Source organism: Procambarus clarkii, chromosome 25 (genome assembly GCF_040958095.1).
Source record: "Procambarus clarkii isolate CNS0578487 chromosome 25, FALCON_Pclarkii_2.0, whole genome shotgun sequence".
Classification (NCBI taxonomy): Eukaryota; Metazoa; Arthropoda; class Malacostraca; order Decapoda; family Cambaridae; genus Procambarus; species Procambarus clarkii.
This window is the reverse complement of record NC_091174.1, coordinates 16,753,370-16,773,843: the sequence shown is the minus strand read 5'-3', so window position 1 is coordinate 16,773,843 and position 20,474 is coordinate 16,753,370. Positions and strand designations below refer to the sequence as shown.

The following is a 20,474-nucleotide window of genomic DNA, read 5'->3' as shown; positions in this document are numbered from 1 at the left end:
CAGGTTACTGAAATTATGGCATAAAAAAAGGTGGAATGTGGCTATTGCACCGTTTTGGCAACAACATTTACCCAGTGTGACCGCGAGACCCAACTGTGAACGGGAGGGGAAGAAATCCCTGCAGTTCTAACTAAACAAGACCATTTGGTCACCATTTGGTCCGGGAGACGTCTTCCGTCACGCAGGGTGCAGTTGCGCCTCCACAGATCTCCAGTATCATCTTTTGATACTGGTAATGGCTCGAAAGGGCCACCACTTACGGGCTATTCATGCCCGTGCCACCTCTTGGGTGGCTTAATCTTCATCAATCAATCAATCAACTAAACAAATCGGGAGCTCTGAGACGTGAAACAATCTACTTCAATGCAGCTAGATGCAATTTAATGCACTTTAGTGAGAAAAATTATTACAGTTAAATACCAAATTTACGATAACTCGCTATCAGAGTGGATCTTATAGCAAGGATTTGCAGTCTGGTGAATAGCTGGGAGGACCTGATGGCTGGTTGGTGGATGTTACCGGCTCGTAGCTTTGAGGATTGGTGTCCTTTCTCTCACCCGTTACGTCGCATTTTTAACGGAATAGACCATTCCGTTAAAAATTGGACTTGGTCAAATTTAAAGCATTGTAATATTCACGTTTTCTATGAATCGGCCTTTATAGGTTAGATAGGTTGCTTGGCTTCGTACGCTTCTGGTTAAACAAAACAGTTGCATTTTTGACGGAGTAAGACATCAAGAGAACGGGGCTAAATCAAATCAAGATTTAAGAAATCGAGGAATAAGAGCTATCCCAAAGAGGGATAGTAGGCTGGGTAGGCCTCCGTCCACCCCACCCGCCTTATTCGCCAAGCACTAAACGGTTTTCACGTTTCCGTGGACAGGAATCCTGTTATGGAGCCGGTGGCTGAGCGGACAGAACACTGGACGCGTGATCCTGTGGTTTCTGGTTTGATCCCGGGCGCCGGCGAGAAACAATGGGCAGTTTCTTTCACCCTGATGCCTCTGTTACCTAGCAGTAAATAGGTGCCTGGGAGTTAGTCAGTTATCACGGGCTGCTTCCTGGGGGGAAGGGGGGTGGAGGCCTGGTCGAGGACCGGGCCGAGGGGAAACACTAAAGTCCCGAAATCATCTCAAGATAATCTCAAGATAGGTCTTTCAAGGTCCTCCAGACAACCACTAACCATCCCCAGGATGCAATCCACCACAGTTGACGAACTCTCTGCCACTTATAAACAGCTATAAGTGAACAGAGGCATCAGGGGTAAGGAAACTTGCAAAGTCACTTTGCTCTTCCTCAGGAATCGAATTCATAAATGCAGATGGAATAACGAATAAAGAGGCAGAATTACATTAAAGAGTGGCATAAGAACATCCACACATATACACGCATCTACACATTGTCGCAATATTGGAAACGAAACTAACAAGTGATAGAGTAAATGCAAGTTTCCTATGAGATATCAAGTAATCAGGGAAGACAGGGTGAACAGGGGAGGGAGGTGCTGTAGCCCTGTTGTTACAGTAACTCGGGAGCATAAAAAAAAACAAAATTATCAGAATAAACTGAGCAGCAAGAGTACATACTGGGACTAGCAACAATGGGAGCCATGACGAGAGTGGTAGCGGTGAGTTACAACCCTCACCAAATAACAGAAGGTCAAGCTAGGGAAGAATACAAATGCAGTGATAATTGCCTTTACGTCATAACTACAGCCCCGCTCCTGTGCCAGGTAAGTCATTACCGACTCACCATAGCCCGTGCTACTTGGATCTTTGTGTTCCGAGTTGCTGAATCTAAAACAACAACAGCCTTAATGTAATGTAAAGAGTTGCCACAGTGGCAAGTCAAGCAAGAGCTAACAATATAATATTAATACTACAGGATTTTAACCACAAAATAGACTAATTCTGTTCTTAATTGAATGCTTCTTCTAATAGACAAGAGAATAAGTTAATCCCTGGCTCCGCATACAACGCAGGGAAGTTAGAGAGAGAGAGGACCAAATATCTTTGAAAAACTACAGAGAATTAGGAACTTAAGAATATAGAGCGCCACAAAAGAGAACCAGAAGTGAATTCACTGTGTAAGGAGCGAAGCTGGGAAGCAATTTGAAAATGACATTGAGCTAAGGACCAGCCAAAGCTGTTTTATAGCCATATAATGAGGAAAATGATATTGAGAGACCATGTAATCAGATTGTGGAGATAAAGGGGAGTTCTCACTGTAAATAATAATGAGGCATATAAGTAACTTGACAAAAAATTCAGGAAGTCATTACAATAGAACCAACATGCAGATCAAAAGAGACCCAGAAGGCCTTTTTATGAGATGAAATGCTGGAAGAAACAATGGATAATATTGTAGCCACTGAAGAAAAGGTCAAACATACATGGAAGATCTAGATGTAACGGAATTCATGGGAACAGATTTAATATTACAGACGAAATAGGGCCGCAGAAGAACTTTGTCACCCATTATCTAAAATGTTTAATGAAACACCGAGACAGGAAATAATCCAGAATTCTGGAAAAAATAAACAGTATTACCCATATTAAAATTAAGGAGAGGGGGGGGGGGGTGCAAAGTGGAGGAAATAAATTACAGACCAGTGTTACAGCCAAGTGTTCTGTAAAAAGTGCTGGAGAAAGTAAGAATCAGCAGCATCTGGAGAGGACCAGCTTCCTAACAAAAAAGTCATCACGGATTTAGAAAGGCCAAAAATCGTGCCTGACAAACTTGACTTTTACGACAGGGTTAATTAAATAAAACAGGAAAAAGAAGGGAGAGTAGATTGTATTTTCTTGTTTGTTAAAAAGCATTTGGCAATTGTATGAAAGGGTGGTGTACAAAATGTAATCATTGGGAAAATTCTAAAGTGGGTAAAGGAGTATCTGAAGGACAGAAAGCAAAGAGCCACAGTCAGATTTCGTAGGGTTCGAGCTGACCTTACCTTGAGATTACCTTGTGTTGGTTTCAAGGATCAACGTCCCGGCCTCTGATGAGGTTTTCTGCTTGATGGTCTGGTCAACCAGGTTGTTAGACTCTGTTGCTCGCACCGTCACTCGGAGCTGTTTATAAAGTTCTCTTTTTGAACACCAGGAGAGGTCGGCTAGTTATGACCCTTGTGTGTAGAGGAAGCGTGTTGAACAGGTTTGGGCACTTGATGGTGATAGAGTTCTCTCTCAGCCTCCCTATTGCACCTCTGCTTTTCAGCGGAACTGTTATGTATTTCTTCCCACACGTCATTGTCTCATGTGGAATTATTTCCTTGTGCAGATTTGGAACCAATCCCTCTAATATTTTCCAAGTGGAGATTATTATATATATCTTCCACCTGCACTATAGGGAATACAAATTTAACATATTTAAACACTCCCAATAATTTAGATGTCTTAATAGTGGGGTGTTAGCAATAAGATATCAGTGTATGTTTTCCTTATCAACAATTTCTCCAGCTTTGAATGGGACTGTTATTGTGCAACAGTATTCCACTTGAGATGGAAAAAGAAGTGTAGGTGTTCAGCAGTCCTCCTAATGGCTGGTGTCAATGCCAATCACATTTACAAAAAAAAAGTTGACTGCTTGGCTGTTGCCTTCTGTGGTAAAGTAAGGGAAAACACGCAAAACAAATTGTATGAACAATGAAACTTTAATTAACTTGAAAATAAATATGAACAAAGATAATCCCTTGGCTATGTACAGTGCAAACAAACAAGATTATAAAGTCAAAAAAATAACATAAAATATAACAGTGGTGGCGTTACTCTAAAATGAATAAAGATATGAATTAACAGGTGCTGAGAATAAAGTGCTGGCTTAGAACATCCACTAATAAACAGAGCGTATATCAGATGGTTGTATCAGCTTTGAGAGCACAGGATATTCTAAATCCAATGGCTTGTGCATGCTCAGTCATCGGCTATGTAGATGGCGCTGAAGTGCAGAGGTGCAGACGTCGATTCACCAATCAGAAGCGTGCTGGTTGGAAGTGGTGGTTTGGTGATCGAAGAAGGTGGAGAGCAAGTGTCTGATACGTATGCGCTTGGCAAAAACGTATTTTACTCAATACGTACTATACTTGCTTGTAGTACCTAGATGTTGTAGATGTACTGAAGTAACATGATGATAGGAAAGAGCAGGCCAAATCTCTCTTGAAGGAGATTATCGTAACACACTCTAGAGAGAGCAGGAACGTCTTAAAAAGTATCATCATTGATGACCAGACCACACACTAGAAGGTGAAGGGACGACGACGTTTCGGTCCGTCCTGGACCATTCACCACATTCATCACAATCGACTTGAGAATGGTCCAGGACGGACCGAAGCGTCGTCGTCCCTTCACCTTCTAGTGTGTGGTCTGGTCAACATACTTTAGCCACGTTATTGTGACCTATCGCCTGCATATCATCATTGCTCTGACATCTCTTGTTTGAAGGTTCTTGTTATCCAACATGTAACAAGTGGGGGTCCCACAAGGCTTGGTCATTGTTCTTCCTAATTTATGTGAACTACCTACCCGATGGAGAGAAGTCGGACATGTCAGTGTTTGCAGATGTTGTACAGATGATGAGGAATGGAAAAACAGGACTACAAACAGTTTGAGAATCTTGACAAACTCTTGGAATGGGCAAATAAGTGGTTGCTGAAATTCAATCCGAAAATGTGTAAGGTAATGACGATGGGAAAGAGAGAGAGAGAGAGAGAGAGAGAGAGAGAGAGAGAGAGAGAGAGAGAGAGAGAGAGAGAGAGAGAGAGAGAGGAAATTAGGAGGTATCTACACCATATGTGTAAGATAACTAAAGTGATCGGAAAGAGAGGGAGATTTGAGAGTGGATATTATTCCATCATAAACAGGGGTAACATTTAGAGCATGTGTGATGCTAGCAAACATTAGAACATTGTTTAGAAACCTAAATCAGGACTCCAAAGCAATCTACACAACATTTGTTAGACCAATGTGGGAATTTGCAGCACCGACATGGAATCTGCATATTGGTGCCAAAGCTAAGAGCTTCACACACCTCCCAAATAGGTGTGCGAAGAGTTTCAAGCTGCACCAGTAGCACGAGCAGGTCTAGAAAATGGCTACTAAAGTTTAACTCGGGTAAGTGTAAAGTAATGAAATTGGGTGACGGGAGCAGGAGGCCGAACACAAGCTACTGTCTGGGAGGTGAAATCCTGCAAGAGTCAAGAAGAGAGATAGATCTGGGGGTTAATAATAGACCGAACCTGTCTCCAGAGGCCCACATCAAAAGGATATCATCAGGAGCATATGCTAGATTGACCAACATAAGAACTGCCTTTAGAAACTTGTGTAAGGAATCAATCAGAACCTTGTCAGACCAATCTTAGAGTATGCAGCTCCAGACTGGAGTCCATACCTAGTTAAATACAAGAAGATTTAAAATGCCGCCAGACTAGTCTCAGAAGTGAGAGGTATGGGTTACAAGGAAAGGCTACGGGAGCTAATCCTCACGTACCTGGAAGACAGAAGATTAAGGGGAGACATGATAACCACCTACAAAATTATCAGAGGAATTGACAGGGTGGACAAAGACAAACTAATTAGCATGGGTGGAACGCGAACAAGGGGACAGGTGGAAACATAGTACCCAAACAAGCCAGAGAGATGTTAGTAAGATTTTTTTCAATGTCAGGTTAGTTAACATGAATGCATGAGGCAGAGATGTGGTGGAGGCAGACTCCATACACAGTTTCAAATGTAGATATGATAGAGTCCAATAGGCTCAGAAACCTGTGCATCAGTTGATTTACTGTTGAGAGACTGGACCAAAGAGCGGAAGCTCAACCCTGCAAGCACAACTAGGTGAGTAAGAAGGTTTAGCTTTAGGGGGATCGAAGATATAGAACAAATGCTGAAGCGATCATAACAGTCTGAAGAAATAAAATTAGAACAAAGCTGTACAAGAGATAAATAAAAATCCTAAATATTTGTTCACATACGCAAGATCGAAATAAAAAATCTCCTCCAGTATTGGACCTTTAAAACCTATTTTGAAAGTTCATTCCCAAAGGAAATTAAACAGAATGTAAAGAGTAACAGTCAATCTATTTAAATCAAGTCCAAGCACAGTGAAAAGCTTTGTACCTCAGGGCACAGTTCTTGCTCCACTTTTTTCTCATTCTCGTATCAGATATAGACAAAAAACTATTTTCCTACTTCGTGTCATCTTTTGCAGATGATACAAAATCAACATAAAAATTTCTTTGGAGAAGACACTGAAAAACTACAAGGCGATATTAATTGCCTTCGATTAGGCAACGGAAGATAACATGATTTTTAACAGTGATAAGTTCCAGATACTTAGGCATGGGGGATATCATGAACTTAAACGAAATATGTGGTACAACACATAGTCAGACCTATTCATTTTTGTTTTCAAGAAACAATTAAACAGGTTTCTGCAAGAGTAAGTCAACACAGCTAAACATTATATGTCAGAAATTTTTAACTCTGAGAACCTATGAAAATCCTTCGTCGGTCTAATGATAATTATAGATGCAGGCGATGAGTCACAATAAAGTGGCAGACGTACGTCCCATTCTCAATCACCTTGAGAATGGTACAGGACGGACCGAAACGTCGTCGTCCCTTTACTTTCTAGTATATGGTTTGCTCAACCTATATACCTACGTTCTTACTGAGAATTTCGTATATGGCTTGTTAGTGACCAAAGTGTTTGGTTTGAGGGAATTGGAAGTATGAAAAATTAGGAAGAGTATTGGAAATGGTGGTTGGTAAAGAGGTTTGAGGATTAATTATTGCCAGAAAAGTGTAGCTATATATGTGCTTACCTTAGACTGTTTTCCAATTTATGATAATATAAGTACCTTAGTGTTTTTGTTTGATGTGTGTGTGTGTGTGTGTGTGTGTGTGTGTGTGTGTGTGTGTGTGTGTGTGTGTGTGTGTGTGTGTGTGTGTGTGTGTGTGTGCGTGCCTTAGATTGTTTTCCAATTTATGGTAATATAAGTACCTTAGTGTTTTTGTTTGATGTGTGTGTGTGTGTGTGTGTGTGTGTGTGTATGTGTGTGTGTGTGTGTGGGGGGGGGGAGGAGGAGGCAGAGGTAGTAACCCAATGTTGTTTGTGACGCAGTACAAGACCCTGAAGCTGGTCATCAAGAACTGCCAGCACCAGAAGAAGTGCCAGATCGACGTGGTGCCCCACACCTTCAGCGACCTCGACCCTTGCCCCGACACCCGCAAGTACATTGAGGTCGCCTACAAGTGCCGCCCAGGTGAGTGTTGATGGCACTCTTCCTATAGTACTCTCTCCCCCTCTACTCTTCTGCCTCTCACTCTTTACTCTCCTGCCTCTCACTCTACTCTCCTGCCTCTTACTCTTTACTCGCCTGCCTCACTCTTTACTCTCCTGCCTCTCACTCTACTCTCCTGCCTCTTACTCTTTACTCGCCTGCCTCACTCTTTACTCTCCTGCCTCTCACTCTACTCTCCTGCCTCTTACTCTTTACTCGCCTGCCTCACTCTTTACTCTCCTGCCTCTCACTCTACTCTCCTGCCTCTTACTCTTTACTCGCCTGCCTCACTCTTTACTCTCCTGCCTCTCACTCTACTCTCCTGCCTCTTACTCTTTACTCGCCTGCCTCACTCTTTACTCTCCTGCCTCTCACTCTACTCTCCTGCCTCTTACTCTTTACTCGCCTGCCTCACTCTTTACTCTCCTGCCTCTCACTCTACTCTCCTGCCTCTTACTCTTTACTCGCCTGCCTCTCCCTCTTTACTCGCCTGCCTCTCCCTCTTTACTCTCCTGCCTCTCCCTCTTTACTCTCCTGCCTCTCCCTCTTTACTCGCCTGCCTCTCCCTCTTTACTCGCCTGCCTCTCCCTCTACCCTTTGGACTCTTTCATTACTCGGTGGACTCTCTCCTTATTTTATTATCTCTCTATTCATAAATTTATATATATATATATATCTTGCATTGTGTATTTATATTATCAACTATTACGCTGCTTTTCGTGCCTCATACTAACTGTTGATTGACACACTCGTTGCCTGCTCCCCCCCTGTCCTGAAGCTGACCAATCACTGTAGTTGGTTTGCCGGTCACACGCTCGCCTAATCGTAACAGTCTGGTTGCTCCGGTATTTTGGGGTGGTGGCCAATTATCTCCTGTTGTTTAGCGACCATACGTTGTGTAGTTCTGGCACGAGCGTTGTTGATTTAGTAGCCTATGATGGTTTGTTCTTTGTTGTTGTGAGACCTGATGGGGCTTTGAGCCTAGTACAGGGGCCTCTGAGCCTAGTACTGGGGCCTCTGATCCTGGTACTGGGGCCTCTGATCCTGGTACTGGGGCCTCTGATCCTAGTACAGGGGCCTCTGAGCCTAGTACTGGGGCCTCTGATCCTGGTACTGGGGCCTCTGATCCTAGTACTGGGGCCTCTGATCCTGGTACTGGGGCCTCTGATCCTAGTACTGGGGCCTCTGATAATAGTACTGGGGCCTCTGATCCTAGTACAGGGGCCTCTGATCCTGGTACTGGGGCCTCTGATCCTAGTACAGCGGCCTCTGAACCTAGTACTGGGGCCTCTGATCCTGGTACTGGGGCCTCTGATCCTAGTGCTGGGGCCTCTGATCCTAGTACAGGGGCCTCTGATCCTAGTACAGGGGCCTCTGATCCTGGTACTGGGGCCTCTGATCCTAGTACAGCGGCCTCTGAACCTAGTACTGGGGCCTCTGATCCTGGTACTGGGGCCTCTGATCCTAGTGCTGGGGCCTCTGATCCTAGTACAGGGGCCTATGATCCTGGTAGTGGGGCCTCTGATCCTGGTACTGTGGCCTCTGATCCTAGTACTGGGGCCTCTGATCCTAGTACTGGGGCCTCTGATCCTGGTAATGGGGCCTCTGAATCAAGTACTGGGGCCTCTGATCCTAGTACTGGGGCCTCTGATCCTGGTACTGGGGCCTCTGAACCTAGTACTGGGGCCTCTGAAGCTAGTACTGGGGCCTCTGATCCTAGTACTGGGGCCTCTGAATCAAGTACTGGGGCCTCTGATCCTGGTACTGGAGCCTCTGAATCAAGTACTGGGGCCTCTGATCCTGGTACTGGGGCCTCTGAACCTAGTACTGGGGCCTCTGATCCTGGTACTGGGGCCTCTGATCCTGGTACTGGGGCCTCTGAACCTAGTACTGGGGCCTCTGATCCTGGTACTGGGGCCTCTGAATCAAGTACTGGGGCCTCTGATCCTAGTACTGGGGCCTCTGATCCTGGTACTGTGCCTCTGGTCCTAGTACTGGGGCCTCTGATCCTAGTACTGGGGCCTCTGAAGCTAGTACTGGGGCCTCTGATCCTATTACTGGGGCCTCTGATCCTAGTACTGGGGCCTCTGATCCTAGTACTGGGCCTCTGATCCTAGTACTGGGGCCTCTGATCCTAGTACTGGGGCCTCTGAACCTAGTACTGGGGCCTCTGATCCTAGTACTGGGGCCTCTGATCCTGGTACTGGGGCCTCTGATCCTAGTACAGGGGCCTCTGATCCTGGTACTGTGCCTCTGATCCTGGTACTGTGCCTCTGGTCCTAGTGCTGGGGCCTCTGATCCTGGTACTGTGCCTCTGGTCCTAGTACTGGGGCCATGACAGTACTCACAGTAGATCACAGTTGATCACAGTACATCACAGTAATAAAAGACATCACAATCCCAAACACAACTGGCTTCAACCACAAGATCATTAATACAAAAAACAAACATAAATTGATATTACGTCTCCAAAAAGACACATGCAACAACAAGGGGAATTTAATCAACTTTATTTCAACAATCGGGGCACTGATGGGGCGCATAATAAAGAAATAAATTGAAAGAAATTGAAATAGAACAAATTAACTATACGTTATCGAACACGCCGTGAGAAGCAGCATTGAACGTTCAAAACTCCAAAACAGATTATAAAGACATTAACTGCGGAAGTATTTACAAAATTCATAAAATGTCGTTGACATTTTTAAAAAGTCCAAGGTTAAAAAAGTCCAAGGTTAAAAAAGTCCAAGGTTAAAAAAGTCCAAGGTTAAAAAAGTCCAAGGTTAAAAAAGTCCAAGGTTAAAAAAGTCCAAGGTTAAAAATGTCCAAGGTTAAAAAAGTCCAAGGTTAAAGTCCAAGGTTAAAAAAGTCCAAGGTTAAAAATGTCCAAGGTTAAAAATGTCCAAGGTTAAGAAAGTCCAAGGTTAAACAAGTCCAACGTTAAAAAGGAGAACGCGGACGACTCTACAGAAGGATAATTACAGAACCACTCAAACGCGATAAATATCCTCACAGAGGAAGGTACCAACCAAACACACACCAAAACTACGACGTTGGTATAACGTTCGAACAAGTTTTAACACCTAACAAGTTATAACAACCAATATAGCAAGTTGTAACAACATTCTAATACGTCATAAACACGTTAAGCCAAGATGTAACAACTTTATTACAAGTTGTAACAAGCGGAAAATAGAGACAGTTTCGGTTTGTGTTTCCAGGGTAAACAAACCTTCACAGAACACAAAACCATGAAGATAGAGCAAAAACTCATACATACCAGAATACCGTTTAATAAACAGAAACTACAAATATTCTTTCACATATGAAACCGAACAAATACAAATCTAATGCAAGTATAGATCCTGACCTGACGGCTGAGTGGACAGCGCTCGGAATTCGTAGTCCCAAGGTTCCGGGTTCGATCCCCGGTGGAGGCGGAAACAAATGGGGCAGAGTTTCTTTCGCCCTGATGCCCCCTGTTCACCTACCAGTAAGTATGTACCTGGGAGTTAGACAGCTGCTACGGGCTGCTTCCTGGGGGCGTATAACAAAAAGGAATCCTAGTCGAGGACCGGGCCGCGGGGACGCTAAGCCCCGAAATCATCTCAAGATAACCTCAAGAATCTCTTATTTACAAGAGCAGGCACGTACACCCAATACAATAAATATGGCAAGTCCTGCAAGAACACTATGAATGCAACAGACACGCTGCAAATTGCAGACTCATAATTTCTCCATGAGCTCCGCGCACGCTGAAAGACAATCGTCAGATATTGCCATAAACACCTGCATTGTAGAAAGAAAAAAAAATATATATATATAAACAAATTTGATAGTAATCATGTTAGAAGATTTTACTTTTAAAAGAGTGCAATAAAGTAGCTGTCAACAAATGCATGAAAAATGACAGGCTTGATAACAAGAACCTTTCAAGTAATAGATGCCAAGCAAACGTTTTAAGACACAAGCGCTGTCTGTGGAGGAGTACTGCTGCACACCAGCAGCCCCAGTCAAAGCTGGAGACATTGCTAACTTGGAAAACGTGTAGAGAACTTTTTCTGCCCAAATACATGCAATAAAATATTTATAAATTAATACCGCTTAAAATCCTACAAGCTGTATTCCTTAGAACGCAGGTGAGATACACAATAACTAGAGAGGCATGGCAGAAAGTGCAAAATCGTCCCTTTTTGAAAGGTATCGGTGCAATGAGTACTCTAATAGTACCCATTGCTACAATGAGTACTCTAAGAGTACTCTGACCAAGAGGCCTTGTCAGAGACTGGGCCCGAGTACATTGATCCTTGGAACATCCTCAAGATAAGTTAACCTTCGAGAAAAGAAAGAGGAATATGTCCATGCACTCAGATCCAGGGCAGATTCCTGGAATTGATTGTTTATAAAGATGATGAAAATACCCTTAACACAGACACTCTGAATAACAAGGACGAAAAGCCTGGAGATAGATGACATCCCGCAGACTCGCGAACATCATCCCAACTTCACAAGGGAGGGGGTAAAGCACTTGCAAAAAAAATAGAAAATAAAACGGTCACATTGATATCACACAATATTAAGATTTTTGATAGGAGGCCAAGAAGCCAACTTTACCAGTTCCATTGAAAAAATAATTACTTATATGTACTCTCCTGGGGCCGGATTCACCAACCAGTTACGGAAGTACTTACGAACTTGAATTTTGTTCTCAACATTTGCCGGCTTTGTTTACAATTATTAACCAGTCCATGAGCAGCGAAGCACCAGGACGCTGTTCATAACAATAATAACATTTGACTGAGAAGTTTCGATGCTCATAAACTGTTTAATATATGTAAACAAAGCCGCCAAAGATTGAACATATGTACAGGTTCATAAGTACTTATGTAACTGCTTGATGAAGTCATTCCTAGTTGTTGGTCTGGTCAATCAGGCTGTTTGATGTAGCAGCTTGCAGACTGATGCATAAATCACAGCGTGCTTGATCAGGTACCCTCTGGAGATGTTTATGTTTATTACGTTCTCTCTTGAACACTGCGAAAGGTGAGATAATAATGCAGGCGATGAGTCACAATAACGTGGCTAAAGTGTGTTGACCAGATCACACACTAGAAGGTGAAGGGACGACGACGTCTCGGTCCGTCCTGGACCATTCTCAAGTCGATTGTCTTGAGATAGTTCTGCTCTTTGTGTGTAGAGGAAGATTATTGAAAAATCTCAGGCCTTTGGTGTTGGAAGAGTTCTCTTTCAGCGTACCTATTGCATCACCTGCTTTTGAATGGGGTTATTTTGCACTTCCTGCCATGCCTTCTGGTCTCATGAGGAGTTATTTCTGTGCGCAGATTTGGAACCAGTGTCTCTAATATTTTTCAAGTGTAAATTATTATGTATCTCTCGACTATGCTATAGAGAAAACAAATTTAAAATTGTAAGCGGTCCCAATTACTTAGATATTTGATTGATTAGACTCGGAACGTGCAAGTGTAGAAGACCTTTGCACGTTCTCCAGGACATCAGTTTCTCCGGCTTTGAATGGGGCTGTTAGTGTGCAACACTATTCCACCCTAGAGAGCATTAATGTATTAAAAAGTATCATCGTTGGAGGCACTAGAAGCAAACTAAAATGCAGGTGTTGTTTACACAGATTTTTGTAAAATCACTTATTAAATGTGATCATGGAATATAATCACATATGCACTTATTAAATGTGATCATGGAAAAAAAAGAGAGAATAACAGGTAAACGTTGGAGAGGATTTTCAATTCTCTAATGTCTAATGTGATTAAAAACATTGGCAGTAAGCTAACCAAACTCCAGAATGAATACACTGCAAAGTACACTTCCACATGTAACAGTCTTCAGTGTTTCTCTTCCACATGCTTATGGAAGACATTGACAGGAGCGCAAGTCACACTGACACACCATTATAATCATGACAAATTACCTCAGTGGATCATGCAGAAAACTCTACAACCAAAACAATAACAAAGGTCTTCCAGTGGGCAACGGGGAATCATGTGAGGTTCAACACTAAAAAATTCAAGTTGATTGGTACTGGAGGAAAGAGGAAAACCTAAAAATAAAATACATGATACAATACACTGTCAGGTCTCCTCATAGAAAGAAGTGATCAAATCAAAGACCTTGGATATAATGTAAGAAGATCAAAAAGTTCAGTTAATACAATACAGAAAACGTAGCAAGAGGAAAATGACGGGTGGCTAATGAAACCATCCCAGGACGTCCACACTACTGGTGCTACTCTCCATACGTGTCTCGAATGGATATTACAGATCCATTCCTATAGTCCTCGCACATCCCTCTTCGCGGTAGGCACAAGATTGCCAAGCTGGATCGAGAAGAGATTTGAGTGTCATTTCCAGACAAATGAACGTCGTGTTTACGTCCCACCAGAGATCTCGTTGATGCGATGCAAGATTAATTAATGGTACATCAGTCAACCTGTTGTGGCCTTAGATGCCGTAGCCTATGATGCGTCTCGCGTGCTGATGCTGTGGCCTGCTATGCTGATGCTGTGGCCTGCTATGTTGACGCTGTGGCCTGCTATGTTGACGCTGCGGCCTGCTATGTTGACGCTGTGGCCTCCTATACTGATGCTGTGGCCTCCTATACTGATGCTGTGGCCTCCTATACTGATACTGTGGCCTTCTTTGCTGAGGAGGATCCCTCTTATGCTGATGCTGTGGCTTCTTGTTCTGATGTTGTTTTGATGCATCTACCACAGCATCTGTGGTAGATGCTGTTACCTCAGATGCTGATCCTCAAATTTATTACATGAACAAAAGTTCGATAAATTATTCCTTCTGCTTTGCTGTTGCTGGAAATTTGGTGATATTTGTGGGCTGTGATTCAACACTCGCACTCCTGCTTTTATGGCTTTCATAATTCATTTAATGTTATTCACTTTTTACATTACTGAATTAGGCATTTTTTATGTCATAACTTGAATAATTATAATTCACTCGTATTTTTGCTCAGTAATATGGAGATTAGCATTCATATTGCTCCAATTTGTTTTACCTGAACAGCGTACATATTATTTAGGCATATAATATATCGAGGAGCAACATTACAGGTTCGAAACCCATTTTCTGTAACTGAGCGGCTGGTAAAAAACGCCAATACATTTATCAATTTGCCTCATTTTAATAACCTCATTGATATTTTGTAATAGTTATCCAACGTCATTCAGAAAGACTCAAAACACCATAACAGGAAAATAAATCTATTTATTATCGTTAAATGTCACAATTTGACATTAATAACTCAATTGTATTATTGGCTCACTACTGATAATCCATACTGAGTTACCATCACTCAAGATTAGCATAATTTATTTAAACAGGTTTACCTACTCAAACATAATTTACATGTTGGATGCAATATTTACCTCTGACAGGAAGTAATGTGGTAGAGGCTGACTCCATACACAGTTTCAAGCGTAGGTATGATAGAGCACAATAGGCTCAGGAGTCTGTACACCAGTTGATTGGCAGTTGAGAAGCAGGACCAAAGAGCCAAAGCTCAACCCCCTCTCAAGCACAATTAGGTTAGTACACGCACGCACGCACACACACACGCGCACGCACGCACGCACGAGCGCACGCACGCGCGCACGCACGCGCGCGCGCACACACACACACACACACACACACACACACACACACACACACACACACACACACACACACACACACACATGGTGTGTGTGAGACTCCTCTACGAGGAGAGACTATGGCCACCATTAACATAATAGAAAGAGCAGCTTCTGTTGCTAGCAGGAATGGATCTGGACTACTAATTATGGGAGACTTCAATCATGGGAAGATAGATTGGAAGAACAGAGACCCACATGGAGGACCAGAAACATGGAGAGCTAAGCTGCTGGACGTGGCAACAAGAAACTTTCTAAGCCAGCACACCAAAGAACCAACAAGAATGAGAGGAGAAGATGAACCAGCAATGCTTGATTTGATATTTACCCTAAATGAATGGGATATAAGGGAAGTTAAGATGGAAGCGCCCTTGGGAATGAGTGACCACAGTGTATTGAACTTTGAGTACCTGGTAGAGCTAGGACTTATCTCCCCCCAAAAAGAACTAGGAATCAAAAGGCTGGCATACCGAAAGGGGAATTATGAACAGATGAGAAGTTTCCTAAGTGAAATACCTTGGGACACAGACCTCAGAGACAAGTCTGTACAGGGTATGATGGACTATGTTACCCAAAAGTGTCAGGAGGCAGTAAACAGGTTCATCCCGGCCCAAAGGGAAAAATCCGAGAAGCAACAGATGAATCCATGGTATAATAGGGCATGTATGGAAGCGAAGAAACTGAACAAAAAGGCGTGGAGGAACTTCCGGAATAACAGAACACCAGAAAGCAGAGAGAGATACCAGAGAACCAGGAATGAGTACGTCAGGGTGAGAAGAGAAGCAGAGAAAAATTTTGAAAATGATATAGCAAACAAAGCCAAGACCGAACCAAAGCTACTCCACAGTCACATCAGAAGGAAAACAACAGTAAAAGAACAGGTATTGAAACTTAGAACAGGCGAGGACAGGTATACAGAGAATGACAGAGAGGTGTGTGAGGAACTCAACAAGAGGTTCCAGGAGGTCTTCACAATAGAACAGGGTGAGGTCACTGTGCTAGGAGAAAGGGAGGTAAACCAGGCGGCCTTGGAGGAGTTCGAAATTACGAGAGAGGAGGTCAAGAGACACCTGCTGGATCTGGATGTTAGAAAGGCTGTTGGTCCAGATGGGATCTCACCATGGGTACTGAAAGAGTGTGCAGAGGCACTTTGCCTGCCACTCTCCATAGTGTATAGTAAGTCACTAGAGACGGGAGACCTACCAGAAATATGGAAGACGGCGAATGTGGTCCCAATATACAAAAAGGGCGACAGACAAGAGGCACTGAACTACAGGCCAGTGTCCTTGACTTGTATACCATGCAAGGTGATGGAGAAGATCGTGAGAAAAAACCTGGTAACACATCTGGAGAGAAGGGACTTCGTGACAAATCGCCAACATGGATTCAGGGAGGGTAAATCTTGCCTTACAGGCTTGATAGAATTCTACGATCAGGTGACACAGATTAAGCAAGAAAGAGAGGGCTGGGCGGACTGCATTTTCTTGGATTGTCGGAAAGCCTTTGACACAGTACCGCATAAGAGGCTGGTACATAAGCTGGAGAGACAGGCAGGTGTAGCTGGTAAGGTGCTCCAGTGGATAAGGGAGTATCTAAGCAATAGGAAGCAGAGAGTTACGGTGAGGGGTGAGACCTCCGATTGGCGTGAAGTCACCAGTGGAGTCCCACAGGGCTCTGTACTCGGTCCTATCTTGTTTCTGATATATGTAAATGATCTCCCGGAGGGTATCGATTCATTTCTCTCAATGTTTGCGGACGATGCTAAAATTATGAGAAGGATTAAAACAGAAGAGGACTGTTTGAGGCTTCAAGAAGACCTAGACAAGCTGAAGGAATGGTCGAACAAATGGTTGTTAGAGTTTAACCCAACCAAATGTAATGTAATGAAGATAGGTGTAAGGAGCAGGAGGCCAGATACAAGGTATCATCTGGGAGAGGAAATTCTTCAGGAGTCAGAGAAGGAAAAAGACTTGGGGGTTGATATCACGCCAGACCTGTCTCCTGCAGCACACATCAAGCGGATAACATCAGCGGCATATGCCAGGCTGGCCAACATACGAACGGCATTCAGAAACTTGTGTAAAGAATCATTCAGAACTTTGTATACCACATATGTCAGGCCAATCCTGGAGTATGCAGCCCCAGCATGGAGTCCATATCTAGTCAAGGATAAGACTAAACTGGAAAAGGTTCAAAGGTTTGCCACCAGACTAGTACCCGAGCTGAGAGGTATGAGCTACGAGGAGAGACTACGGGAATTAAACCTCACTTCGCTGGAAGACAGAAGAGTTAGGGGGGACATGATCACCACATTCAAGATTCTGAAGGGGATTGATAGGGTAGATAAAGACAGTCTATTTAACACAAGGGGAACACGCACAAGGGGACACAGGTGGAAACTGAGTGCCCAAATGAGCCACAGAGATATTAGAAAGAACTTTTTTAGTGTCAGAGTGGTTGACAAATGGAATGCATTAGGAAGTGATGTGGTGGAGGCTGACTCCATACACAGTTTCAAGTGTAGATATGACAGAGCCCGATAGGCTCATGAATCTGTACACCTGTTGATTGACGGTTGAGAGGCGGGACCAAAGAGCCAGAGCTCAACCCCCGCAAACACAACTAGGTGAGTACAACTAGGTGAGTACACACTCTCACACTCACACACTCACTTGTGTAAGGAATCTTTCAAACATTATATACCACATATGTCAGACCAATCCTGGAGTATGCGGCTCCAGCATGGACTCCATAACTAGTCAAGCATAAGTCTAAACTGGAAAAGGTTCAAAGGTTTGCCACCAGACTAGTACCCGAGCTTAGAGGTATGAGTTACGAGGAGAGACTACGGGAATTAAACCTCACTTCGTTGGAAGACAGAAGAGTTAGGGGGGACATGATCACCACATTCAAGATTCTCAAGGGAATCGACAGGGTTGATAAAGATAGGCTATTTAACACAAGGGGCACACGCACTAGGGGACACAGGTGGAAACTGAGTGCCCAATTGAGCCACAGAGATATTAGAAAGAACTTTTTTAGTGTCAGAGTGGTTGACAAATGGAATGCATTAGGAAGTTATGTGGTGGAGGCTGACTCCATACACAGTTTCAAGTGTAGATATAATAGAGCCCAATAGGCTCAGGAACCTGTACACCTGTTGACTGACTGTTGAGAGGCGGGACCAAAGAGCCAGAGCTCAACCCCCACAAGCACAAATAGGTGAGTACACACAGAGGAGTGTGTGTGTGTGTGTGTGTGTGTGTGTGTGTGTGTGTGTGTGTGTGTGTGTGTGTGTGTGTGCGCGCGCGCGCGCGCGCTACGAGGAGAGACTACGGGAACTAAACCTCATGTCGCTGGAAGACAGAAGAGTTAGGGGGGGACATGATCACCACATACAAAATTCCCAAAGGAATTGATAGGGTAGATAAAGAGCTCAGCTATTTAACATAAGGGACACACGCACTAGGGGACACAGGTGAAAATTGAGTGCCCAAATGAGCCACAGGTATTTTAGAAAGAACTTTTTTAGTATCAGAGTGGTTGACAAATAAAATGCATTAGGAAGTGAGGTGGTAGAGGCTGACTCCATACACAGTTTCAAGTGTAGATATGATAGAGCCCAGTAGGCTCAGAAACCAGTACATCAGTTGATTGACAGTTGAGATGCGGGACCAAGAAGCCAGACCTCAACCCTCGCAAGCACAACTAGGTGAGTACTAGTTAAGTACACACAAGGTGCAAAGACATGCATCTAAATGGCTCCCGGAACTGAAGGACAAGAGCTACGAAGAGAGGTTAGAAGCATTAAATATGCCAAACTAGAACATAGAAGAAAAAGAGGCGATATGATCACTACATACAAAATAGTAACGGGAATCAATAAAATTAATAGGGAAGAATTTCTGAGACATGGAACTTCAATAATAAAAGGTCGTAGAGTTAAACTAACTAAACATAGCTGCCGAAGAAATATAATCAAATTGACTGTCGCAAATAGAGTGGTAGACGGTTGGAACAAGTTAGGTGAGAAGGTGGTGGAGGCCAAAACCGTCAGTAGTTTCAAAGAGTTATATGACAAAGAGTACTGGGAAGACGGGACACCACGAGTGTAGCTCTCATCTTGTAACTACACTTAGGTAAACACACACACAAACACACCTTTACCATGGAGTTACCTTGGAGTTTTTCCGGGGCTTAGCGTTCCCGCGGCCCGGTCGTCGACCAAGCCTCCTGGTTGCTGGACTGGTCAACCAGGCTGTTTGACGCGGCTGCTCGCAGCCTGACGTATAAATCACAGCCTGCTTGATCAGGTATCCTTTGAAGGTGCTTATCCAGTTCTTTCTTGAACACTGTGAGGTGTCGACCAGTTATGCCCCCTTATGTGTAGGGGAAGCGTGTTGAACAGTCTCGGGTCTCTGATGTTGATAGAGTTCTCTCTCAGAGTACCTGTTGCACCTCTGCTTTTCAACGGGGGTATTCTGCACATCCTGCCATGCCTTCTGGTCTCATGTGGTGTTATTTCTGTGTGCAGGTTTGGGACCAGCCCCTTCTAATATTTTCCACGTATATATTAATATGTATCTCTCCCGCCTGCGCTCAAGAGAATACAGATTTAGACTCTTTAGTCGGTCCCAGTAATTTAGATGTTTTACTGGGTGGATTCTAGCAGTAAAGGATCTCTGCACGCTCTCCAGGTCAGCAATTTCTCCAGCTTTGAAAGGGGCTGTCATTGTGCAGCAGTACTCCACTCTAGAGAGCACAAGCGTCTTGAAAAGTATCAGCGGTATAGCATCTCTAGTGTGAAAGGTTCTTGTTATCCAACCTGTCATTTTTCTTGCAGTTGTGACGGCTACTTTATTGTGTTCTTTAAAGGTAAGGTCTTCCGACATGAGTACACCCAAATCCTTTACATTGCCTTTTCGTTCTATGTTATGATTTGACTGCGTCTTGTGCGTGGTTTCTCACACAAACACACACAAACTCAGTTACTCTCTACCTCGAAAAAGAACACAAGGAAACTTGGAAAGGTACAGAGGTTTGTAACGAGGCTCATCCCAGAATTGCGAGGGATGGTGTTTGAAGCAAGACTGAAAGAACTGAACCTAACGTCGCTCGAAGGGAAAAAGTGCCAAGCCATGAAGTGCCAGAGGAGAGGAGCCCTAATAGGGACTCACAATTTGTGGGATTTACAGAGAAAATAAAGAAATGTTCACAAGGCATACAAATAGAACTCCTATTGTATGAATATGAGCTTGAAAAACATCTGAGCTATGGAGATATCAGATTTTTATATTTGTGCGTAAAAGTAGTAGGGAATAGAATGAACTAAATGAGCAACTTGTAGAAGCTAACCCCGTTCATAAATTGAAAAAGATATAATAAGAAAATGGGCGTGGGAGTCATTGTATTAGATATCAGGCGGTTAGAAATGTGGGGTCCAAGAGTTATAGCTCAATCCTGTAGGCTCACAGAGGTGAGTACACACACACACACACACACACACACACACACACACAC

General features: G+C 43.5%; 1 protein-coding gene across 4 annotated transcripts in view; it reads left to right on the top strand.

The window, feature by feature from the left end:
* LOC123756533 (uncharacterized) overlaps nucleotides 1–20,474 on the top strand; it is a 319,015-nt gene that overhangs the window by 250,513 nt on the left and 48,028 nt on the right. For all 4 annotated transcript variants that reach the window (XM_069331349.1, XM_069331346.1, XM_069331347.1 and 1 more), the window contains exon 4: nucleotides 7,120–7,261. In XM_069331349.1, the coding sequence (XP_069187450.1) occupies nucleotides 7,120–7,261 (142 nt within the window). The remainder of the gene's footprint in view (nucleotides 1–7,119; nucleotides 7,262–20,474) is intronic.